The 21,459-nt window shown below is 34.9% G+C and overlaps 1 protein-coding gene across 1 annotated transcript in view; it reads left to right on the top strand.

Moving 5' to 3' along the window:
• Window positions 1-21,459, top strand: part of LOC129773974 (vesicular glutamate transporter 1) — a 160,957-nt gene that overhangs the window by 13,031 nt on the left and 126,467 nt on the right. The window contains exon 2 of the mRNA XM_055777652.1: window positions 3,508-3,727. Within this exon, the coding sequence (XP_055633627.1) occupies window positions 3,678-3,727 (50 nt within the window). The 5' untranslated portion in view covers window positions 3,508-3,677. The remainder of the gene's footprint in view (window positions 1-3,507; window positions 3,728-21,459) is intronic.

Genomic DNA, 21,459 nt, shown 5'->3' on the forward strand with positions numbered 1-21,459 from the left:
TAGGGTGACCATGAAAAACGGGTTTTTTGGCTTTAACTTTTATATTTCAATTCCTACATCAAAATTGTCTTCGAACGACTGTTGAAGATTTTCAAGATAAATATTTTATGATGCAGAACTTGTCAACCTATTCAAAGTTATTAATGGGTTTTCACCCAAAAAATCACGATATCAATTTTAGTTTACTCAAAAAAAAATAACATGCATTTGAAAATATCACATTATGTAGAGTCTACTGAACTGAAACGAAATAGCAATCGCAGCATATTCAAAATCAAACTTAAAAAGTTTGATTTTGGAATACCTACATGACATCCTTGGTTGAGTAACATTAGTATGATCTACCAGAATCCTTAACTAGTTAACAACATAAATGTAAATTTGTAATGATTCTATATGTTTTTTTGACAGTGAGTCCCTAAAAAAGATTTTTTTTTCCACTGGGACTTCACACCATAAATGACTTTAGCTGTCACACACACACATTTTTGAAAATTTTTTAGTTTTCTTTTCTCAACTAATTTTTATTTGTTTTTTTTTTTGCTGCACAGTTCGAGCTGAGATAGTTGCGTCCACTACCAGGGGTCTCATTCAAGCTCTTTGGTGTGGAGGATAGCGGAGGGTGAAAAAAATATATGTTCTTTCATATGCCGTCAATAAACATTTTTTATGTTTGCTCCAGAAAGAACAACAAAAAAATTAAGAGAGCGTATTTTTGGGAAAGAAATACCAATAACTTTGAGTAGAGTTAAAGTATTGATAATTTCTTCGTCGAAAAACATTTGTCTCAATAAAATCTTAATGTATTCTGAAGACAATTTGTATGTAGAATTTGAAATATGAAAGTTAGAGCAAAAAACCCGTTTTTGATGGTGACCCTAACGCAACATAGACAAAAAAAACGCTGTATCGGTTATCTCAAAAGACAGAAAACAAAACTTTGTTCTACAAAGTTACTCAAAATAACTGGGGCTACAATTGTCGAACCATGTTTGCCTCTACCTATAAAGATAGGAAAGTTATATTTTTTATTTCATCGATAATTTTAGTAACCCTATTTTTGACAACATAAAAATGAGCGCTCTATCATATGTAACAACTTTGTCGAAGACGGTTTTTGTCTAAAGCATAACTGTCGAGCTCTAGATGCTAATTTCCACTTGAATGCACTTCCTGCACCATTGTGCACTGGTGTAAGAATAAGATCATACCATAACTGCATGCTCAAAAAAACATTTTTTTACAGTGTAGTTGTAGCGTGTTTTTTGGGTCTTTTTTCGAAGAGAAGAACGTATAACGACCAGATGATAAAGGTTCTGGGATTTCATGTTTTCATATTTTTGATATTCTTTGTCTCTGTGTTCTTGGTAAACTAAGAATTGATGCCTGTTTTTTATGGGTATAAAAAGATGATACAAAAGGATTTTTAGGAACTTTCAGCGACTTGTTTTATTTTCGATATTGTTCAGCTCATATATTTTAAAAAAATATCACCGAAACTGTAACTGTACAAACTAACCATAAGCAACCGATTAGTTTATAGTTAACAGTTTACAACATATACACACAAGTGCAATTCTTTCACAAGTGTGTATATGTTGTATTTAGCGAATAACTATACGAAAGTCAAACATTTGTATTTTAAGGTAAATGATGTTGGTTTGTCCAGTCGAAAATATGACCATGGTTTGTCCACCTTTTTAAATGCTCTAATTCAGCACACCTTCGTCAAATCAAATATTCGAATGTTTCAAAACATATAAATAAAATTGTCTTTTCATGATTTACTGTAGTTTTATAGTATATTTTTACGGAAAATGTTTTAAGGGATTATAAAATACACCATCTATTGTTGTTAGTGTGCCCCTCATTCGAACTAACTTTAAATCGATCACCAGATGATTATTTCGCACGTATTCAGACCTTTTCTGGATTATAACACTTACAAATATTGTAAACATCATTCTTGCACACCATTTGTATCAGATTTACATAGCTGAACCATAAAATTAATGCATTTTGATGAACTCAATTCCGATCAAGAGTTGTCCAATTCAATGATGTTGTTTTGTTCACATGATTTCTATGGTAACCGCTTGACACGCTGCAGATTGTTTATTGTGTCCTTCGCACATAGCAGAAATAAAGTTTCTCTGTGTCGAATGTGTTGCCCAAGAAAAGGCAATATTCTGAAGAAAGTCTAAATTATGAATGGATCAATATGATGACAGTAAACTCAAGCAATGATAAATGCAACATCTACTTGAGAATTCGAATGTTTTCATTCAAAAATGGTGATTTCTAAAGCCGGTCAAACCATGATCATAATTCCTCTTTGAGGAAAATCGTTAAAAAACATAAAAATGTGAATAATTTCAACGCCTTATGGTAGTATTAGCAACTAGAGACTAGGGGCTTTTCAACAAATCCAAACTCGTATCGATTATATGTGATTTTCATTAAAAAAAAGCAATTTGCATTTACTAGTTGCATAAAAAACACCCTAAATCGGACAAACCAAGATTATTTACCCTACTTTTGCACGTACGAGGTCTGTTCTAAAAGTATCACGATTTTTGTATACCCACGGATTACTTATGTTTGATTTCAGTTGTTGACGTGCTCGAGCTTCCGGTACACTTTGCGTCGTTTACATCTTTTCGACCGTCCGAGAACATTTTTTAGAACTCCGATAAACTTTATTTCGCTCCAAGGTAGGTTCACCAGATTTCACAATCAGCATTCGGAATGTGTTCGCGCTCTTAATTTTGTTTTTAACACAAAATTTGATACATATTCTTTGATCCATTTTTGCAATAGGCAAAAATCGAAGATGAACCAAAACACTTGTAAGAAAAGCAGTTGTCGAGAATTAACTGAACATTCAAAATATCCGTACTTGTCAGCATAAATGCTGACATGAGAGACATGAGTACCAACACAATGCCACAAAAAATCTAGAATCAAATAAACGTAACTCGCGTAAATTCGAAAGTCGCGATACTTTCTTAACCCCTTCCCGTACGATTTGATATTCAAAAAAGCGGACCAAATGCAAAAGCTTCGATGGGTCACGCATCGAAAAATTTCACTACTCTGCTGAGCGTCTTACCGCCTTGTGATATCCAACCGCGCCACGAGAGAGACTCGATATTGTATGTTTTGACACAATCATTTCATATCGAGTGAGACTCGATGTTGTACGTGAAAGGGTTAACAGACCTCGTATGTCGCACAGACTGAAAGCGCAATAAGAAGAACCCAACCTTCTGAATTATGGTATTCGGGTCGAATGAGACGGATTCTGATCAACTCTAAGGCAATCTCCTCCGGTAACAGTTTGGACAGATGGAATAAACTCCTTATAGAAAATAGTTTAATAAAGTCCCTGAACTCAATTGACACACTGTGTATTCTTTACTGGTCAGAAAGATGAAAAATCTTTCAATTTAATTTATGAATTTGAAAAAATATATTCGCTACATGTTTGTTATTTCCTCCTTTCAGGCGACCCAACAAGAATGTGCCCCAAGATGGTGTGACTAAAATTTACACTTCACTGTAAAGCTCCCCAATCGAAAAACAGACTCCTCCGCATCTCGCGTTAAGTCTGAGGGAGCACTTCCTGCAGATCTAATCTTTGCCGCAGCTGCAGACGCGCTTCAAAACTCCACAAAATGGCGGCTTTCACCGGGCTCAAGGATCGTGCTGCGAACGTTTTTGGCGCGTAAGTATTTCTGAGCTTGTTCAATTCCATTGTAAATTCTATCGATAAATTGACAGACAAGCGCGCGCTCACAAACATCGCTCAATCAGAAGTGTGGTTGTGTACCGCGCGCCAGGCTGAAAAACATTTGCAACTCAACAAAACATTCTCATCAACTGTAATCCGGATTTGTATCCCCACTCGAGTCGCATTAGGCATCCCTTGTTGCCAGGATACACGCATTTCTCTCTGCCCGTTCTTCCCCGGTGTGTTCCGTCCCAGTTGTCTGAATAGCAGTTTTTCTGCCTACGCCACAGTTTTTTAGTGAATGGAAATCGTGCACCATCCAGACAATATTATGACATTTCACTCGGATTCGTTTGCTTGTTGCAGAGCAACATTGTTTTTCCCAGTTTTACTCATTTCGTTTGTGTTACGCAGCATTATCGCAGCTTCCCACATTGAGGTATGCGTTCCCGGTCCGGTTGATTGTGTTGCTCCGTTTTCTGCGAATTTATGATATTAAGCGGTTTATACGTAATCGCATTGGGGTCGTTCTGCTTATCAGTCTCTGCACGCTTCACAAATTTCCACTACATAAAATCCATGTTTTGGAACTGATCAGTGGCTTAGGAAATGGTGTGAGACGAGGGGTGGCAGCCAAGTAGCTATCTGGTATCAGATCAATGCAGCGTTCATGATGATTCTCGTACAAGAATTTCATCTGAAGGCAGTAGAACTCGTGCATGACGGAAGCATTCGGTGAAATTAATAACGCGAGCTGATCGTGTTTATACAATGATTCAACCGTTCAACAACAGAAAAAGATAAATAATAACAGTAGGAACTTCATTTTTTTTTTAATTCACAGGGCATGTGATTTTAAGATCCGGTTTCAAGATAATAATTACTTCATCCAAACTTTTATGTACTATTTCTTTGAAGGATGTACTTGATCTTGGCTCTAAACTGATTAGATTCGAGCAAAAGTATGTCTGATATATTCAGAAGCAAAACTCGGTATAGCCATGGATCCTGAGTGTCTAGCAAGTCTGGTACTTTAAACTTGTGTACAGAGTTTAATTGTTTTACTTAAATTTTCCGGTGGACCATCTTTACATATAAATTTACCATCACCGGCTGATGTAATCACTCAGATCTATATGACACCCCACCGCAAACCGAGGCAGTTGGGTTGGCTCAAGATTTTACTTTCATTTCGAGTGTGCAAATCATCCGTTTCCCTCTCCATCGGCAATATCCTGTTCAGTCACACGTTAACGCCACGACAGCAGCAGCGTTTGTGACATTACAGATATTGGTAATTTTGGTCACGTTTCGTGCTCTTAGACATTCCTCCTCTGTTCCGTCTCTCCATCACTAATGCTGGTGCAGATTGAGGATGGAGTGACGACAGTGGTTGAGAACTTTTCGTTGCCCTAAGGAGCAGGAACGCAGGAAACTACATAAGTGTGGCACTTGTGAACAACGAGGGACAACAAAACGAGCGATATTGCATTCCGGCACGATTCCCGGTTTTTGATATTGGTTTTTGAGGTATCGAACAGCGGTATCGATGAATTTTGATAGCGGAAATTCGAGCACACCTTGAGTGAATATAGAAGAAAAATCTATACACCAGACGGAGTATATATGAACTCTCATGAATAAATTATCCTCTTAAGTGAAATTGTCTAATGCTCTATCTCAATCTCTTTCGAGAGATGACCATTCCCAAAGTTTTCGTCGATAATGGCGAAATTCCTTCGCGTTTGATTAAATTTATTTCAAACCGTCGCTCCGTATTCTCAATTATCGCATTTAATTAACTTGTTATCTAAACGGCCAGATCTGCCCATCGATGGGATTTGCTACGCATAATCCTCTTTCACCGGGTACCCGATTATAGAGCCACCTTTTCAGTGTACAAAAGCGACGTTCGCCCAATCAAATCTCGTACCCACGGAGGACAGCACAAAATAACATGTTTCAATATCACCGCGCTATTTGGGATCCGCCTACCGCTCGGAGCATTTTCCGTCGGAAGCATAATCCCATCCTGTGTCTCATCCTGCTACAAAACATTTCACAAAACACAGCGCACAGACTCCGTCGAACAACAAACGCAACAACAAACTCTCCCCGGCTGGTCTGGGTTGCTGCCTTTTAATAGAATTTATTTATAATAATACCTCTTAATAGAGACTAATGGGAGATTATGAAAAATTTAAAACCTACACCGATGATCACGGTCGGTACAGACAGTGTGAAGGGGGTGGCGTAGAACTTCTTGAATTTAATTAAAGGATACGTTTCTCCCGGCAGGATGCTCTAATACGCTTATAAACAGTGATAGTGGGGTGATGCAGTGATATGCACGCGAGTGTATTCGCTGCTGGAGAGATTAGCGGAACAAGTGGAATCAATTATGAAGGAAAAATTCATGGTTGGGAGATGTTCTGGGCTATTATAGAACTGAAACAGGTTATTAGGCACATTTTATACTATCTGAATAAAATTATATGGATGTTTCGAGAATTCGGTAAAATGAATCAAAACTGCGCTATCGAATGCATATATTCATGATAAGAAACATTGGGAATAATGCTTTTATTGGATTCTCAACATTTACAGGTAGCTGTTTAGGGAATATTATATATGATGTCCCTTGCTTAAGAGAGTTCCAGTTTTAAATGTCTTTAATATGGTTCCAAAAAAAGAGAAATCACTAATAAAGGTTGAACATGTTACTAATATTCTTAATGATTTGAATGTTAGTATCATGTATCATGTTAGTGCTCCCGTGGCCGAGTTGTTAGCGTCACACATTATCATGCCGAAGCTTCGGGTTCGATTCCCGTTCTGGCCGGGAGATTTTTCGTTAAAGAAATTTCTTCCGACTTGCACTGTGGTCACGCATATTCTAGAACTTGCCACTCTAGAATACATTCAAAGCGTGTTATTTGGCATGGAAATCTCAACTGAGTACTATTAACTAAAATGACGCAAGTAATACCTACGTAGAGACGGCAAAAGTTCCACTGGGAACGTAAGTGCTATCCAAGAAGAAGCAGATCGTGTATCATGTTTTTTAAAAACAATTCGTGTATCTTCACAGGCTCAAATACATAGGTTTTAAGGAGCTAGAAAATCGATGGTTTTTTTTTTTATCTGTATTATAGTGACTTTCAACTCATTTGGCTGGTTCGTCACTTTTACTTCCATTTTTGGAAGAATGTCGGGAGTGAGTATTGAACTCGTGACCTTTAGCGTGAGAGGCATGGATGTTACCACTACGCCAGATCGCCTCCACTAAAATGGATGGTTGATACATTACATTTTAAAATGAAATTTGAAAATGATTTTATTGTTCTAAATAACATTCACTGCATTGATTTCTTTTGCATAAGGTAGAACTTATCCCAATAGCACTGTTTTCGTACTGATTCCATTCAGGCCTTGGTTTTTTCTATTGTCAAATTATGCGAAATCGAACGGAACGACATTGCCAAACATTTCATCCTTTGGCATTAGCATTTAGCAAGTTGCGCAATATCGTTGGTGGTACGAATTCAGCACTGTTAAGTTGAAAACCACTCTCCATCCGTTGCTGATGATTAGTAATATCTCTTAGATGAAGATATGCTTTCTTCTACAGTTAAGACTTGTTCTGGCCACGTCCATGCAACTGCTAAGGAAAGATAAGGGATGTTAGTTCAACATCTACTTAAAAGAGATGCAGAGAGCTCTACGACCTATCATAAATATCTCAGAAATTAAGGAATGCGTTAGTAGGGAAGGTAAGCCATAGGATACACTCAGCCGGTGTTGCTGGAGTAGTTTGTTATTACTAATGATTTCTTCTTCTTAAATGGCACTAACATTCCCAGAGGAACCTCGCCGTCTCAACGTCATTTTTCTTAGTACCTGGTTGAGACCTCTATGCCAAATAACACGCTAATGATTTAGTGGTACTTAACTATAACTAATAACTAATAACTAATAACTAATAACTAATAACTAATAACTAATAACTAATAACTAATAACTAATAACTAATAACTAATAACTAATAACTAATAACTAATAACTAATAACTAATAACTAATAACTAATAACTAATAACTAATAACTAATAACTAATAACTAATAACTAATAACTAATAACTAATAACTAATAACTAATAACTAATAACTAATAACTAATAACTAATAACTAATAACTAATAACTAATAACTAATAACTAATAACTAATAACTAATAACTAATAACTAATAACTAATAACTAATAACTAATAACTAATAACTAATAACTAATAACTAATAACTAATAACTAATAACTAATAACTAATAACTAATAACTAATAACTAATAACTAATAACTAATAACTAATAACTAATAACTAATAACTAATAACTAATAACTAATAACTAATAACTAATAACTAATAACTAATAACTAATAACTAATAACTAATAACTAATAACTAATAACTAATAACTAATAACTAATAACTAATAACTAATAACTAATAACTAATAACTAATAACGAATTTTTTACATAACATATCTCGAAACCAGAGAGGCGTTTTTTTTTGTTTTCAAGTTATGATTTTTCAAAGTTTACCGTTATTATTTCGTAATTATTCATTGTATTTATTATTTATAGTTTTCATGGTCTCGGGACCAAAGGCACTATATTTTTTTTTATAATTTTTCTTGAAAGCTGAGTTTTTTTCACATAACATATACAAAAATCAGTGAGGCGTTTTTTTTAGTTTTTAAGTTATGATTTTTCAAAGTTAAAATATTTCTTTGCGCAGATAGCTTAATGGGTAGAAAATAGGAATAGGTATAGTTATCGGATTAGATTAACCTCGAGTCGAGAAAGACGCACCACACTAGATATGCGGTACAGACTAGGGGGGCGTTGCTGATTAACGGTCAGCTGCATCCCAATTGGAAGTATCCGGTGTCGGGCACACGTACAGAGCATTGAAGACTGCAACATTCCAATTATGAGAACACTTGTAATACTCGAGCCAACCGCGAGTAATCGGTTACATATTACTAACATAGTTGTAAGCAAACATTGTCGAAATATTGAACTCCCGGCCCCGTTTGGCTGACGCCATATGAGCCGTAATAAAAATATTTATTTTTGATAAAAAAAATGGTCTCGGGACCAAAGGCGCTATGTGTTTTTATATTTTTCCTGGAATGCTGAGGATTTTTCAAATAACATATGAAGTAGGGAAGCATTTTTTTCGTTTTTGAGTTATGATTTTTCAAAGTTAACCGATGGTTCAATCATTTTCCCTATTTTCCCAAAAATGACTTTTTTAAAAAAATTATTACTTTTGAACTACTGGACTGATTCTGACGATCGACGTATCAAATTAAAGCCTACTAGCTAGCCTTTAAAAAAAAATAACATACTAGCTAATTATTTGGATTATAATCACATACATCAAGTCTAGTCGCATAGAAATATTGAACGAAAATCGAAAACATGTTAGCTTTGAAAAATCATAACTTAAAAAGGAAAAATAACACCTCTCTGGTATTTGGATATAATATGTGAAAAAACCTCGGCTTTCAGGAAAAAATATAAAAAAATATAGCGTCCGTGGTCCCGAAACGATGTAAGCCGTAAAAAGCATGTATAATCAATTATTACGGAATCAAAACCTTTTTTTTATTCAGGGTAAAATATTTTTTGAAACAAGACTAGCTTATTGGCTTTAATTATGTCGATCATCTGAATCGGTCCAGTAGTTCAAAAGTTATGAATTTTTGAAAAAAGTCATTTTTGGAAAAAAGAGGAAAAAAGTTGATTTTCTATTCTATGGTTTGACATTGATAGAAATTTTATTTCTATCAAAATAAACGGGTTGTTCTTAATTCTTTGATTTGCTCCCCAACATTTCCTCAGAAGTTTTTTTTATTAAATTCGTTTATTTCCACAAAAATTATTCATGAAATTATTTGTATAGCTGTTTAGTTTCTTCCAAATTCTATTCACGTTGTTATTACGTTGTTATTACGTTATATTACATTTTGTATTCTTTACTAGCTGACCCGGCAAACTTCGTCCTGCCCAAAAATTGTTTGTTTTTTATCAATACCTTCAAACATTAACGTTTTCTTACTGTGAGCAAGTTCATGGGTCCAATCGCAGAACTGTTCATTGATTGATCTTCTAATCGACCCCGTTGAATATACCTTTTACTATAAAATTCCTAGTATTTCTAACAAAACTCATCAATATAATATCAGACTATTTTTTAGACACAATTCTAGTTCAAGATTTTTCAGCCACTTGCAAATAACATGTTTCTCCGTTACGTGTTTTATATATTTGGTTTCATTTGCTTGATTAATTCTCGAGTAATGCAGAAATTTGTGTTTCATTTGGATGGTAGCCCCTCCCCCTTAGAGAGAGGGGAGGGGTCTCAAACTATCACGAAAACCTTCGCTGGCCCCAAAAACCCCTACATACCAATTTACATGTTGATCGGTCCAGTAGTTTCCGAGTCTATAAGAATCAGACAGACAGACAGACAGACAGAAATCCATTTATATATATATATATATATATATATATATATATATATATATATATATATATATATATATATATACATAGATTTTTTGAGACTTTCAGTTATCATGGTAAGTTCCGCGAAGCTTGTTTGCAATGAACTGATTACCAACATTAATTGATTTTACATACAGATACGGATAAACAATTCAAAATGTCTATATCACGAGAATTTCAATACATTTAAACAACGGGTTGTTTTCCTTGGTCGTTTGAAGAAGATGTCCGATTGCCAAGATTCCTGGCCAAAGGTGGTGAATCCCCAGCGTTCGTAGATGCCGACTTTTTTCCCCCTGAAAGTGAAAGAAACAAAAATTTTTGGATTAGAATTTCTTATTTAAAATTTAATATGCATAGCATCTTTCAGAAAACAAAACAGTGTAGCAGTTCATGAAAGGAAATCACCAAGGATGACCACAAATTCGCTCGCTGATCTCGTAAAAATTCCGAAGGTTCTCGTAATTCAGGCAAACTGGTTATGCAGCCTTTGATTCTCCTGAGGAACAGCCTCGCTTCAACGGGGCATTTCCGTGGTGTTTCCATGAGATAAATTTGACAACAGTTTGCTTCAAGCCCATTGAACTCGCTCCCGCTCGAAAGTTTTTTTAGCTATCGGTGGGATGTCGGAGTGTGTCACTGGTTGTACGATTTTTTTACTAATACAGTCTGGTGCGTCTCCTCATCTTCACTGGTTTAGGCGAGGAAGCTCACAGTTCGGCGCGTTCACGAAGATGTCAAACGGAGGTTACCCTACTTCAGCGCATACCGAGACTGCTGGTATTTATGGTAGCAGGCCAAAGATAATCCGCAGTGCACGTTTGTAAATCGGAACATCCGAACTTTTAGGAATTGATCGCTCTTCGATCGACAGCTCACTTACCAATATCATTGGTAGCTGCCTAGATATTGATGTTTCATGCCATATGCGTGTTCCTCTTCACTACTAAAAGGTTACCTTCCACATAGGTGCATACGAATAGTAAGATGGAATTTTGAGGTACACTAATATATTCGTGGAGGCGCATGGAACTGGTATACCCAACTTTTACCTCGAAAGTTCGGTTTGTCGCGAGCTTCTTCACAAAGTGCAACCAATTGCCGTCTACCACTCGCCACTGTCAATGTCTTCAGAACTGGTGGAGTCCAGGTTCGATTGTACGTCTTCTGTTGGTTCTTTTTGAATACATAATACAGAATTCCCAATCCCACCAGACACAAAGGATGATTTCCTCCAGGTGAAGATCGGTTTCGGGGATAACTAATGGTGATTCATTTCGCTTGCCCAAAGCCATTTTTGGCGTAAGAGTATTCCTATCCTAGCGATACACATGTCGCCTTTTTTTCGGCTTGAGAATATTCCTATAACCCAACATTGTTTTGATGATGGTGAAACTTTTCATTGTCCATACATTGCAGCGTTTTACGTGACCAAGGTTAACCAGGTGCTCATGAATATAAATATTTGTGATGAATCTGCTATTTCATGTGTTGTGTACTGAGGATTATTCTTGATCAGTGTCTTGATTTGATTATCATAGTAGCAGCACAAACTTCCCGGACAACCCAATAGAAGTGTGTTCCAGAAAATATTACAGTTCAACGAAGATTGTCTTCGTTGCTAGGGACACTCCTCTAGGGATATGGCATTTGCACCCGTGAAGGAATATGTTGTTAGTATTTAATTTTCACAAAACTTGGGAGTATTAAAAATTTAAACGAAGCAGTTTTGGTGGAGTCTTCATCTCTCATTTTCAGCCATGATTCTCTAAGACAAATGAAAATAAATCGATTGCTCTCAGTTCATTTATTTAATCCTCAGAATAAACAGTCAGGAAAGAAGTTCAACGATATGAAAAAAAAAGAGAATATTCGACTATCAGACAGCTCAATCATTTTATTGGTAAATATGGCTTCTTTTGGAAATGCAGAATTGCAGAATGCACGTATTGTTGAATACAGAAATGATAGTTTTTTAAATCATTTAGTGTGTCCGAGCATACCATGCGTGGACATTTTCGTAAGCACTACCCCCCTCCCCCTAAAGTTGTCCACGTGGTATGTGGACAGCCCCTTACTATAGTTTCATAATTAAAGTTGATTTTACTTTGAATTCGAAAAGTTTCTCTTGAGTGATTTACACTCTGAAACGTACTCTTTCATCAATAACTCTGCGGTTACACGTACATACACATCGTACAAGGCAATGTTGTTTCTCATACTTAATCTCGTTAAAATTTCTTATTTCTTAGCACTGTTTTGAAAAGCTTTGAGACATTTGCAACTGGCAACATGCATGATAAAAAGTAGGGCACTGCTATTTATCAGGAGAATTTAATTTGATGTAAGCGTTATAAAAGTATACAAGTGCGGGTCGGATTATGTTCTGACAGTTCAGTTATGACCAGGACAACTTTGACAGAGATCCCAGTATATTTATTACGAATAATTTTTATTCAGATGAACTAGAAAGTACGAAAATCAGGATCATTTCAGAAAACCATGCAAAATCGAATGTTTGTCAGTATATCAGGAGTTGTGCCAAAAAATCTGGAAAATCCTGAAAAATCAGGAAGGGTGGCATCTCTGCTTCTATGTGATTTTATGCAAGCCTTTTTGTTTGATCATTTTGAAGGCCTATTTGAAGACCTCCTAAACATATCGAATACATAAACTTGAATTTCCAGTTAGTGTCCATCTTTTCCTTCAAGTATCCGTCTTTCCTGACTTTTTTTTTATTTTTTCAAAGATGCCGGACACATTAATTTTGCAAAATTTCTGACTCAAAAACAATTTTCATTATAAAAAAAACCAGAACTATCAATTCGTGGTGACATAGCTATATATTTTTTTTTGTAATTTACGAATAAAATCAACGTTTACTTAAGGTGCCGTCTTTACTACTCTTCCCCTAATTACTGCACATATAATCTGATATTCTTGTATCTACAAAAATGAACTGCTCCCAGCAATCCGCTCATAATATCCTACCGAGCGTCTGTCAATCATCAATAGCATGTGTTCTTTCATACCATTATTAAACTACGGCAACTCAATTTGCCTCCGGGTAAAACCGTCAGCCAATACTTCATTCCTAATAAACTTCATCCGGCTCCACTTCATTTAGTACAAATATCATCAGTCCCTGCGCAGCTTCTTTATCAACCCGGACAGGACAATAATTGTATCTCTCTGTCATCGTCTACCCTAGCGCACGACGAAATTTAGTGATTTATAAAATCAAAGAGTTTCCTTCCGCAACACCACCACCATCTCCCCCACCGCCGGCGTCCAATCTATCGACGTTATGTCTCCCTACCGTCTAAAAAGTCACCCTCCCGTGTTTTCGTTCCCGTGAGCGAAAAATATAAATATTAAATGCGATATGGTTTTACATCAAATTGAACGCTCTGTTACGCCTTGCTCCCTTCCCGACAATGGGCCACACTCCGCGAGACCAAGTTTATGCTGATGTGCGATTTATGGTGCGGAATGGAAAACAGCACCATACAAGCAAAAAGTCGAAAAAAGACGACTCCTCGGCAGCCTTCCTCCCCCCCCCTGGCCTAAGTGAAACATCAACCATCGAGGAGCAAAAAACAGTAATTTGTACCGCGCTGAGGGGGAGGATGTTCAGGATAAAAAGCATATAACCGAACAATATGACCAAGCGAATGCATTAGCCCGAACGTGTGCTGCCCATTCTCCTGCCACAAACAAATGCACTACGACTAATGGTGACGATTATGAGTTTTGGCGACGGCCAAGCGTGTCGTTTTGAGCATAACTAGATAGGAACGCTCAACTTGTCTGCGAATTGATAAGCACAGCAATTTTCCTCATAAAATATTGTATCCAATAATTGACATTTGTTAAAACAAAATCGACGTCACAGACGAGGACAAAAATAGAAACTATTGATCACAAATGCTTCAATTTGTGTGCAATTTGTTCGGAATAAACACGGAGAAAAATCTCTAGAAACCGATATCATATTTCAATTTTTCTCATGTCTCGGAGTTAATTCGACCCCTGGGGAACGATTTGTTTTCGTGTTGTTTTATCGCCCCAGATTCCCCGTTGAGAATTCGGTATGGAATGGTGTAACTTTCTCACCTCAACTGTGGTTTGGCTGGTATAAGGGGGATCCGCAGCGGATTCCTTGAGATTGAGAAATGCTGGATGTCTGCAAGCGGTGATTCAGTTTCTGTTCATACAAATCAGCTATTCAATGTCAAACTTATATAGTGGTTCTCAGATTTTCGTCAAAAGTAGTTATTTTGTTCTTTATCGTAAAACATTAGACCCGTAATTTTTTATTTTATCGTTAGGGTGCCCATTTCCATTTTAGGGTGGTTAAAAAATCAACTTTTTCCACTTTTTTCTTATTCAAAAAAGGATTCATACAAAATTCTTACTAATTTAAAGACTTTGCGGTTGGTTAATCTGATATAAGGCCGTAACAAATATATTGCCACCCACAGAAAATATTTTTTGCCGCATTTGGAATATTATTCCAACATTTTGTCTTAACAAAACACTTCTAAAAGTCTCTGGCAATACTATAATTTTTTTATGGCTGCTTCAAATGTAAGATATTAATTTGGGAGTCATTTGTATAGTAAACAAAAACAGGATTACAGAGCCTGGTCAAAAAATTCTATTTAAATTCGTTGAACATGCAACAAGTTGAAAAGTTTTTGACTGTAAGCGTTCTATTTAGAATCTGCTGTGTAAGTTCATGCAGTTTCTATAATGTGTTCTTCCTCGTGTAAGGATTATGTTCTCAGTCGTTTTTTTTTAGTCGATTCCTAGCATAGTTTCCACGGACTTATAAAGGGTTAAGCTATGGTTGCCAGGTTTATTGAACAGAAATCTGGATGTTGGAAAATAAAAAGTGTTATATTTAATTGTGAACTTTATTGAACATTTTCACGAGAACGTCGTTTGATGTTTGTAGAAGCGGACACGGTTTGCTGACGAGCAATGAGAATGAAGTGTCTTTCTCAAGGCAGGTGAAGAAGGAGTTCGGATTGAGTTTGCCCACAAAGGCCCTTCTCAGGACTAGTACTGCAAAAGTTTAATGATTCTATAATTCAACACAATCAATCAATCAACATTTTTACGTCTGATGTGTAAAACATGGTTTAATAGTTATTTCTTTTTATCACATATCGACGCATTATACTTAAACTTGATTGTTGCAGACACGTGCTTTCTTACCAAACCACTTTCTTCGGTGTTCAGCAAATTTTTGGAGTAAATTTTCTTAATTGCGTGAATGCCATTTCACATTGCGCAGCTCTCTGAATTCCTCATAAATTGGTTGAATCATTTCTTTGGGAACCAGATTAGGAAAATTTTCAGTATGCGGTAGAATGGTTTGATGCTTTCTTCTGATGACATTGGACGGGTTCAGCATGGTCAGATTTATCATAACCGAGTCGCCGAGTCAACAGATATTTTCTTTATTCCCTCATGAGTTGTTCAGCCGTTGTCCAAACTTACACATTTTTCAAGCTCTCGTAAATTTGTTGATCAAACGCAACATTACTCAGATCTTTTAGCGTTTGCATGATCTCACTTGTGAAAAATATCCAATACTGTGCGGTAAAGTCGTGAAATGCTCGAATGAAGAATCGGTAGGACTCTCACTTTGAATTAGCTTGTTTATGTTGTTAATCACTTTGAGTATGTATGACAAAAACGTCAAATAAATATTAGTCTACCACTTTGGCGTTCTCAACATGATTAATATGTTTCAAAAATCCAAAGTAGATTCGGAGTGGCTCATATCGGTCAAGCACTCTTTGCACCACTGCTTCCAGGGGAAGCCATCTAGTCGGGCATGAATGCAGCAATTTCAAGGGTTTTAATTCAAGAATTTCCTGAATCTCATCATACTTACTAGTCCGCAAGGGACTGCAGCTAAGACAGCTATTGGTTTGTTCAATTTCATCTGGAATAAATATGCTTTCACCCATACGGAGAGCATGAGGCAGAACTTTAGCAAATACACTTCATAATGAAAAGCGATGGGCAATCTATTTTGAGCAAAGCGCCAAGTGTTGCCTGGTGAAGACATGGTCGTTGCTCCATCAGCCTCATAATCCATCAAATAAATTTGATATGCAATTTTGTCCCTCCTCCAACGGAATCATCTTGTCATACAAAGTTCTAGAATCCGTTTCGGTAACCTCTATAAGGTCATAAAAAGAATCATTCATGAACAGTATACCATACTTCCAACATATAGTTCTGGCTACTAAGGGTACTCATACACTGTTTTTAACACATACACTGGTTTTGACAGATACAATTTGATCAACGTGTACTTATCAAATATATTCGACACAAAACACGACAGGTAAATATTCAGTTATTGGATGCCTAAAATTTTTTTTGGTCTGTTCTTTGAACCTATCGGTGCATGGTTAGGTTACCTTAAATGTATCAGTCAATTTTTTTGTTTTCCACTGTTGCTAATTGAAGAGTGGTTCCAAAATTAAGTTTGTACAAATTTCAAACCAAACTTTATCTGTCAAAAAATGTCAATTGTTTGACATCCGGACAAACGGTGTTCGGCAACCTTTAGGCTAGTGACTATTTCTTCGACAGATCCGTCGATTCGTCGGCAAAAAAAAACTGAACAAATTGCTTCGCAAATGACTAATGGGCTCCTCATGTTGACCATCTTTGAGAACATTCATGGTCACAACAGTCGCATTTGAAGATTGCAGACAAATCTGGAATTATGGCAACCATGGGTTAAGCTAGTAAACTTGACATCATATTCTCATCAAAATTCAACAAAATAAATAGATGTAAAATTATATGAATATAAATTTAATTGTAAATATGTTAATACAAACTACTCACGAATACTGAAGTAGGCAATCAATTTTTGAAAAAAAATAAAATAAAAATGGCACATATATGATATGTTTTTTTTTTAAATCAGTGTTATGAGATGAATCTGGTGACTTTCTCTATTTCTACTAATGTAATCTCTTGAATTGAATTAGCAAATGAATGTATTCAAGTTTCAACAAATTTCTGAACGCAAATGCCAAATGCACTTGGCAAATTTTTCATCTTATACGCACTTATGTGCGCTCATCTATTTGTTGAGTTTTTGAAAAGTATAACAATAATATTTTCTACTAGAAATCAAGTTAGATCACTTGAAAGTTTCAAACAAGAACATGTGTTAATTAATCGGGGTCAATTGTTAGACCAATTTTCGCTCATGTCGACCCCTGAGAAACCAATATCGGTCACTTTGAGAACCCCTGATTTAGATGTTCGACATAAAATGAATTTCATTTTCGTAATTATTGATTGTAGGTTTTTATTATTTTCATGGTTTTGGACTAGATTGCGCTATATATTTTTTTTTTCTGGAGAGCTGAGGATTTTTTACATAACATATCTCGATATTAGAGATACTAGTTTTTTCGTTTTTGAGATATGATTTTTCAAAGATAACCGGTGGTCCGAAAAATCATTTTTGCCCTTTCATCCAAAAATGATTTTGCGCAAATTTTGTATTTGAACTACTAAACCGATATAGATAATGGACATACTAAATTGAAGCCAATAAGCTATCCTTTTTTAAAAAAATCTCACACTTGCGGGAAGATTGGAATCTAGTCTAGTCACACAGCATTGAACATGTCACACAGACTTAAAACATGTCAAAATTGCAAAATAATAACTCAAAAACGGAGAATAATACATCTCTGATTTTCGGATATATTATGTAAAAACAAACTTCAGCTTTCCAGAAAAAATATTTAAAAAAATATAGCGCCCTCTATCGTTAACAGAGAAAATTATGAAAAACTAACTCAATCAATAATTACAAAAAACCCATATTATTCGCAAAAGTAATATTTTTTCGAAAAAACTAACTCATAGGCTTCAATTTGATATGTCGATCATCTGAATCAATCCAGTAGTTCAAAAATTATGAATTTTTCTAGTGGAAAACATTGTTTTTTTTTGTACCATCGGCTAAGTTTGACAAATCATAACAGAAAAACGAAAAAAAAACAGCAGCTTTGATATCGAGATATATTATGTTAAAAACCATAGCTTTCAAGATTTAAAAAAAATGTAGCGCCCTCAAAACAATAAAAAACAACTACAATCAATAATAGACGAATTTCATGCCAACTCGTCTTAGGAGTTGGCAGCATCATCTCAGATAGTAGTGGAACGTTGTGGGTGTTAAAACATGGGTCATTTAAGCAACTTGCATACTTGAAATATTCGAAAAAGAATTAGGCTACTTTTTGGAAAAAGCCAATTTTTTTTCTTAATTTTCTAAAAAAATTTATAACTTGGAAACTATGATACCTACAAAATTCTTGTCAAAGAACGAAATGTAGAAAATTGTTCAAATTTTCACAAAAAAATGCCAACAAATTTTTGGAAAAACATCTCGCTGACAAAAAAGTTATTTAAAAAATTAAAACTCATTTTCATCAAAAATGTATTTTTTTTAAATTCTCAAAAATATATATATGAATAGCCCTTATAATTTCCAACAAGTCATCCATACATCGGAAGATGGGCACTTTTACAGGGAAAAAGTTTTTCGAACAACAACTTTTTCATGTTTTCTTTGAAAAAAATACAACTTATCTTAATTTTGTTTAAGGTCAAGATAGCGATATAGTGTATTCGACAAAGTTTTAGACCTTGTCAAAATATTAACTTTTGTCGAAGACATCAACTTTCTATCTTTTATAGTTTTTGGGATATAAGTCATTTTTGTATGAAAACTCCTGAAAAAAATGTTTTGCTCGTAACATTTTTGTTTGTAAATTCTCACGTTTGACATGTTCTTGACATGTTTCTAAATAGTGAAAAGTTAGCAGAACATGTAAATTGCGATAATTTATCCATAAAAATGTTACGAATTAAACATTAATAGTTTTTTTTTCAAAAAAAAAAAAATTAAGTAGTTGTTGTTCGAAAAACTTTTTCCATATAAATGTGCCCATAGTCCGATGTATGGAAAACTTGTTGGAAATTTTAAGGGCTATTCATATCTATTTTTTTCAGAATTTTCGGAGCAAATGTTTTCGAGAAAAATGAATTGTAATTTTCAAAAGTATTATTTTTCAATATTTTTTTTTCCAAAAAATTCTTTGATAATTTTTCATGAAAACCAAAATAATTTCCTACATTCCATTCTTTCACTGAAATTTTGTAGGTCTAATAGATTTTTTTAGGTTTTTTTTTTAATTTTGAGTTTTTTCAACCTTTTTTTGAACCTTTACAACCTTTACTAATTTAAAAAACTATAAGATCTACAGAAAGTTGGTTAGAGAATGAAATGTAGGAAATTACTGAGGTTTTCATTAAAAATTATCAAAGGATTTTTGGGAAAAAAATTTCATTAAAAAAAATGTTTAGAAAATTAAAATTCATTTTTTCTTGAAAACACACGATTATAAAAATTCTGAAAAAATGATATAAATAGCCCTTAAAATTTCCAACAAGTTTTTCATACATCGGACGATGGGCACATTTATAGGAAAAAGTTTTTCTTTTTTTTCTTTAAAAAAATAATATTAATGTTTAATTCGTAACATTTTTATGTATAAATTATCGCAATTTACATGCTCTGCTTACTTTTCTGTCATGTCAAGAACATGTCAAACGTGAGAATTTCCACACAAAAATGTTACGAGCAAAAAATTATTTTTTTCAGGAGTCTTCATACAAAAATGACTTATATTCCAAAAACTGTAAAAGATAGAAAGTTGATGTCTTCAACAAAAGCTTATATTTTAACAAGGTCTAAAACTTTGTCGAATACAGTATATCGCTTACTTGACTTTAAACGAAATTAGGATAAGTTGTATTTTTTTCAAAGAAAACATGAAAAAGTTGTTGTTCGAAAAACTTTTTCCCTGTAAAAGTGCCCATCTTCCGATGTATGGACGACTTGTTGGAAATTGTAAGGGCAATTCGTAAATATATTTTTGGGAATTAAAAAAAACATTTTTGAGAAAAATGAATAATTTTTAAAATAACTTTTTTCTCAGCGATTTGTTTTTCCAAAAATATTTTGATTTTTTTTGTGAAAATTTGAACAATTTCTTACATTTCATCCTTTGACAAGAATTTTGTAGGCATCATAGTTTTCAAATTATAAATTTTTGTAGAAAATTATGAAAAAAAATTGAGTTTTTCCAAAAAGTAGTCTAATTATTTTTCGAATATTTCAAGTATGCAAAGTTGCTTAAATGACCCATGTCTTAACATCCACAACGTTTCACTGCTATCTGAGATGGTGCTGCCAATGGCCAGTCGAGTTGGCATGAAATTCGTCAATAACAAAAATGAAATCCATTTTTTGCAAGTTCAATATTTCTAAAGGCTAGCTCATTGCCTTCAATTTGATATGTCGATTATCTAAATCGGTTCAGTGGTTCAAAAGCAATGAATTTTCGAAGAAAAGGAATTTTAGGAAAAAGAGGAAAAAGTTGATTTTTTGAACCACCCTAAAATGGAAATGGTCACCCTAACGAAAAAATAAAAAAATACGGGTCTAATGTTTTACGATAAAGAACAAAATTACCACTTTTGACGAAAATGTGAGAACCACTATATCGGTTTGACATGGAATGGCTGAATAGTTTGATCCAATTCTTGTTTACTAGCAGTGATACGTAAGCTGCGCAAATTGATGGATAGACTTTTCACGCACGCATAAGTATTAGGCTGTCAAAAAAGTCCTGCGGTATTTACGCGAGGTGTCGTTGTAAGCGCGTAGTTCTAGTTGTATTCATTGTATCGAGTCATACTATAGCTTGTTGGAAAGGTATTTTTGCGCGCTATAATATAGTCCTTGACAGTGTTTTGTTTGGTTAAGTCGTTCGTGAGTTATAGTGTCGCAAATATGGAGCAAAATAAAGAGAAAATCCGACATATTTTACAGTACTACTATGACAAAGGCAAAAATGCATCTCAAGCAGCCAATAAAATTTGTGCAGTTTATGGACCCGATACAGTTTCCATTTCCACCGCACAACGATGGTTTCAACGTTTTCGTTCTGGTGTAGAGGTCGTCGAAGATGCGCCACGCTCCGGAAGGCCTGTGGTCGAAAATTGCGACAAAATCGCTGAATTT

This window comes from Toxorhynchites rutilus, chromosome 3, assembly GCF_029784135.1.
Source record: "Toxorhynchites rutilus septentrionalis strain SRP chromosome 3, ASM2978413v1, whole genome shotgun sequence".
NCBI lineage: Eukaryota > Metazoa > Arthropoda > Insecta > Diptera > Culicidae > Toxorhynchites > Toxorhynchites rutilus.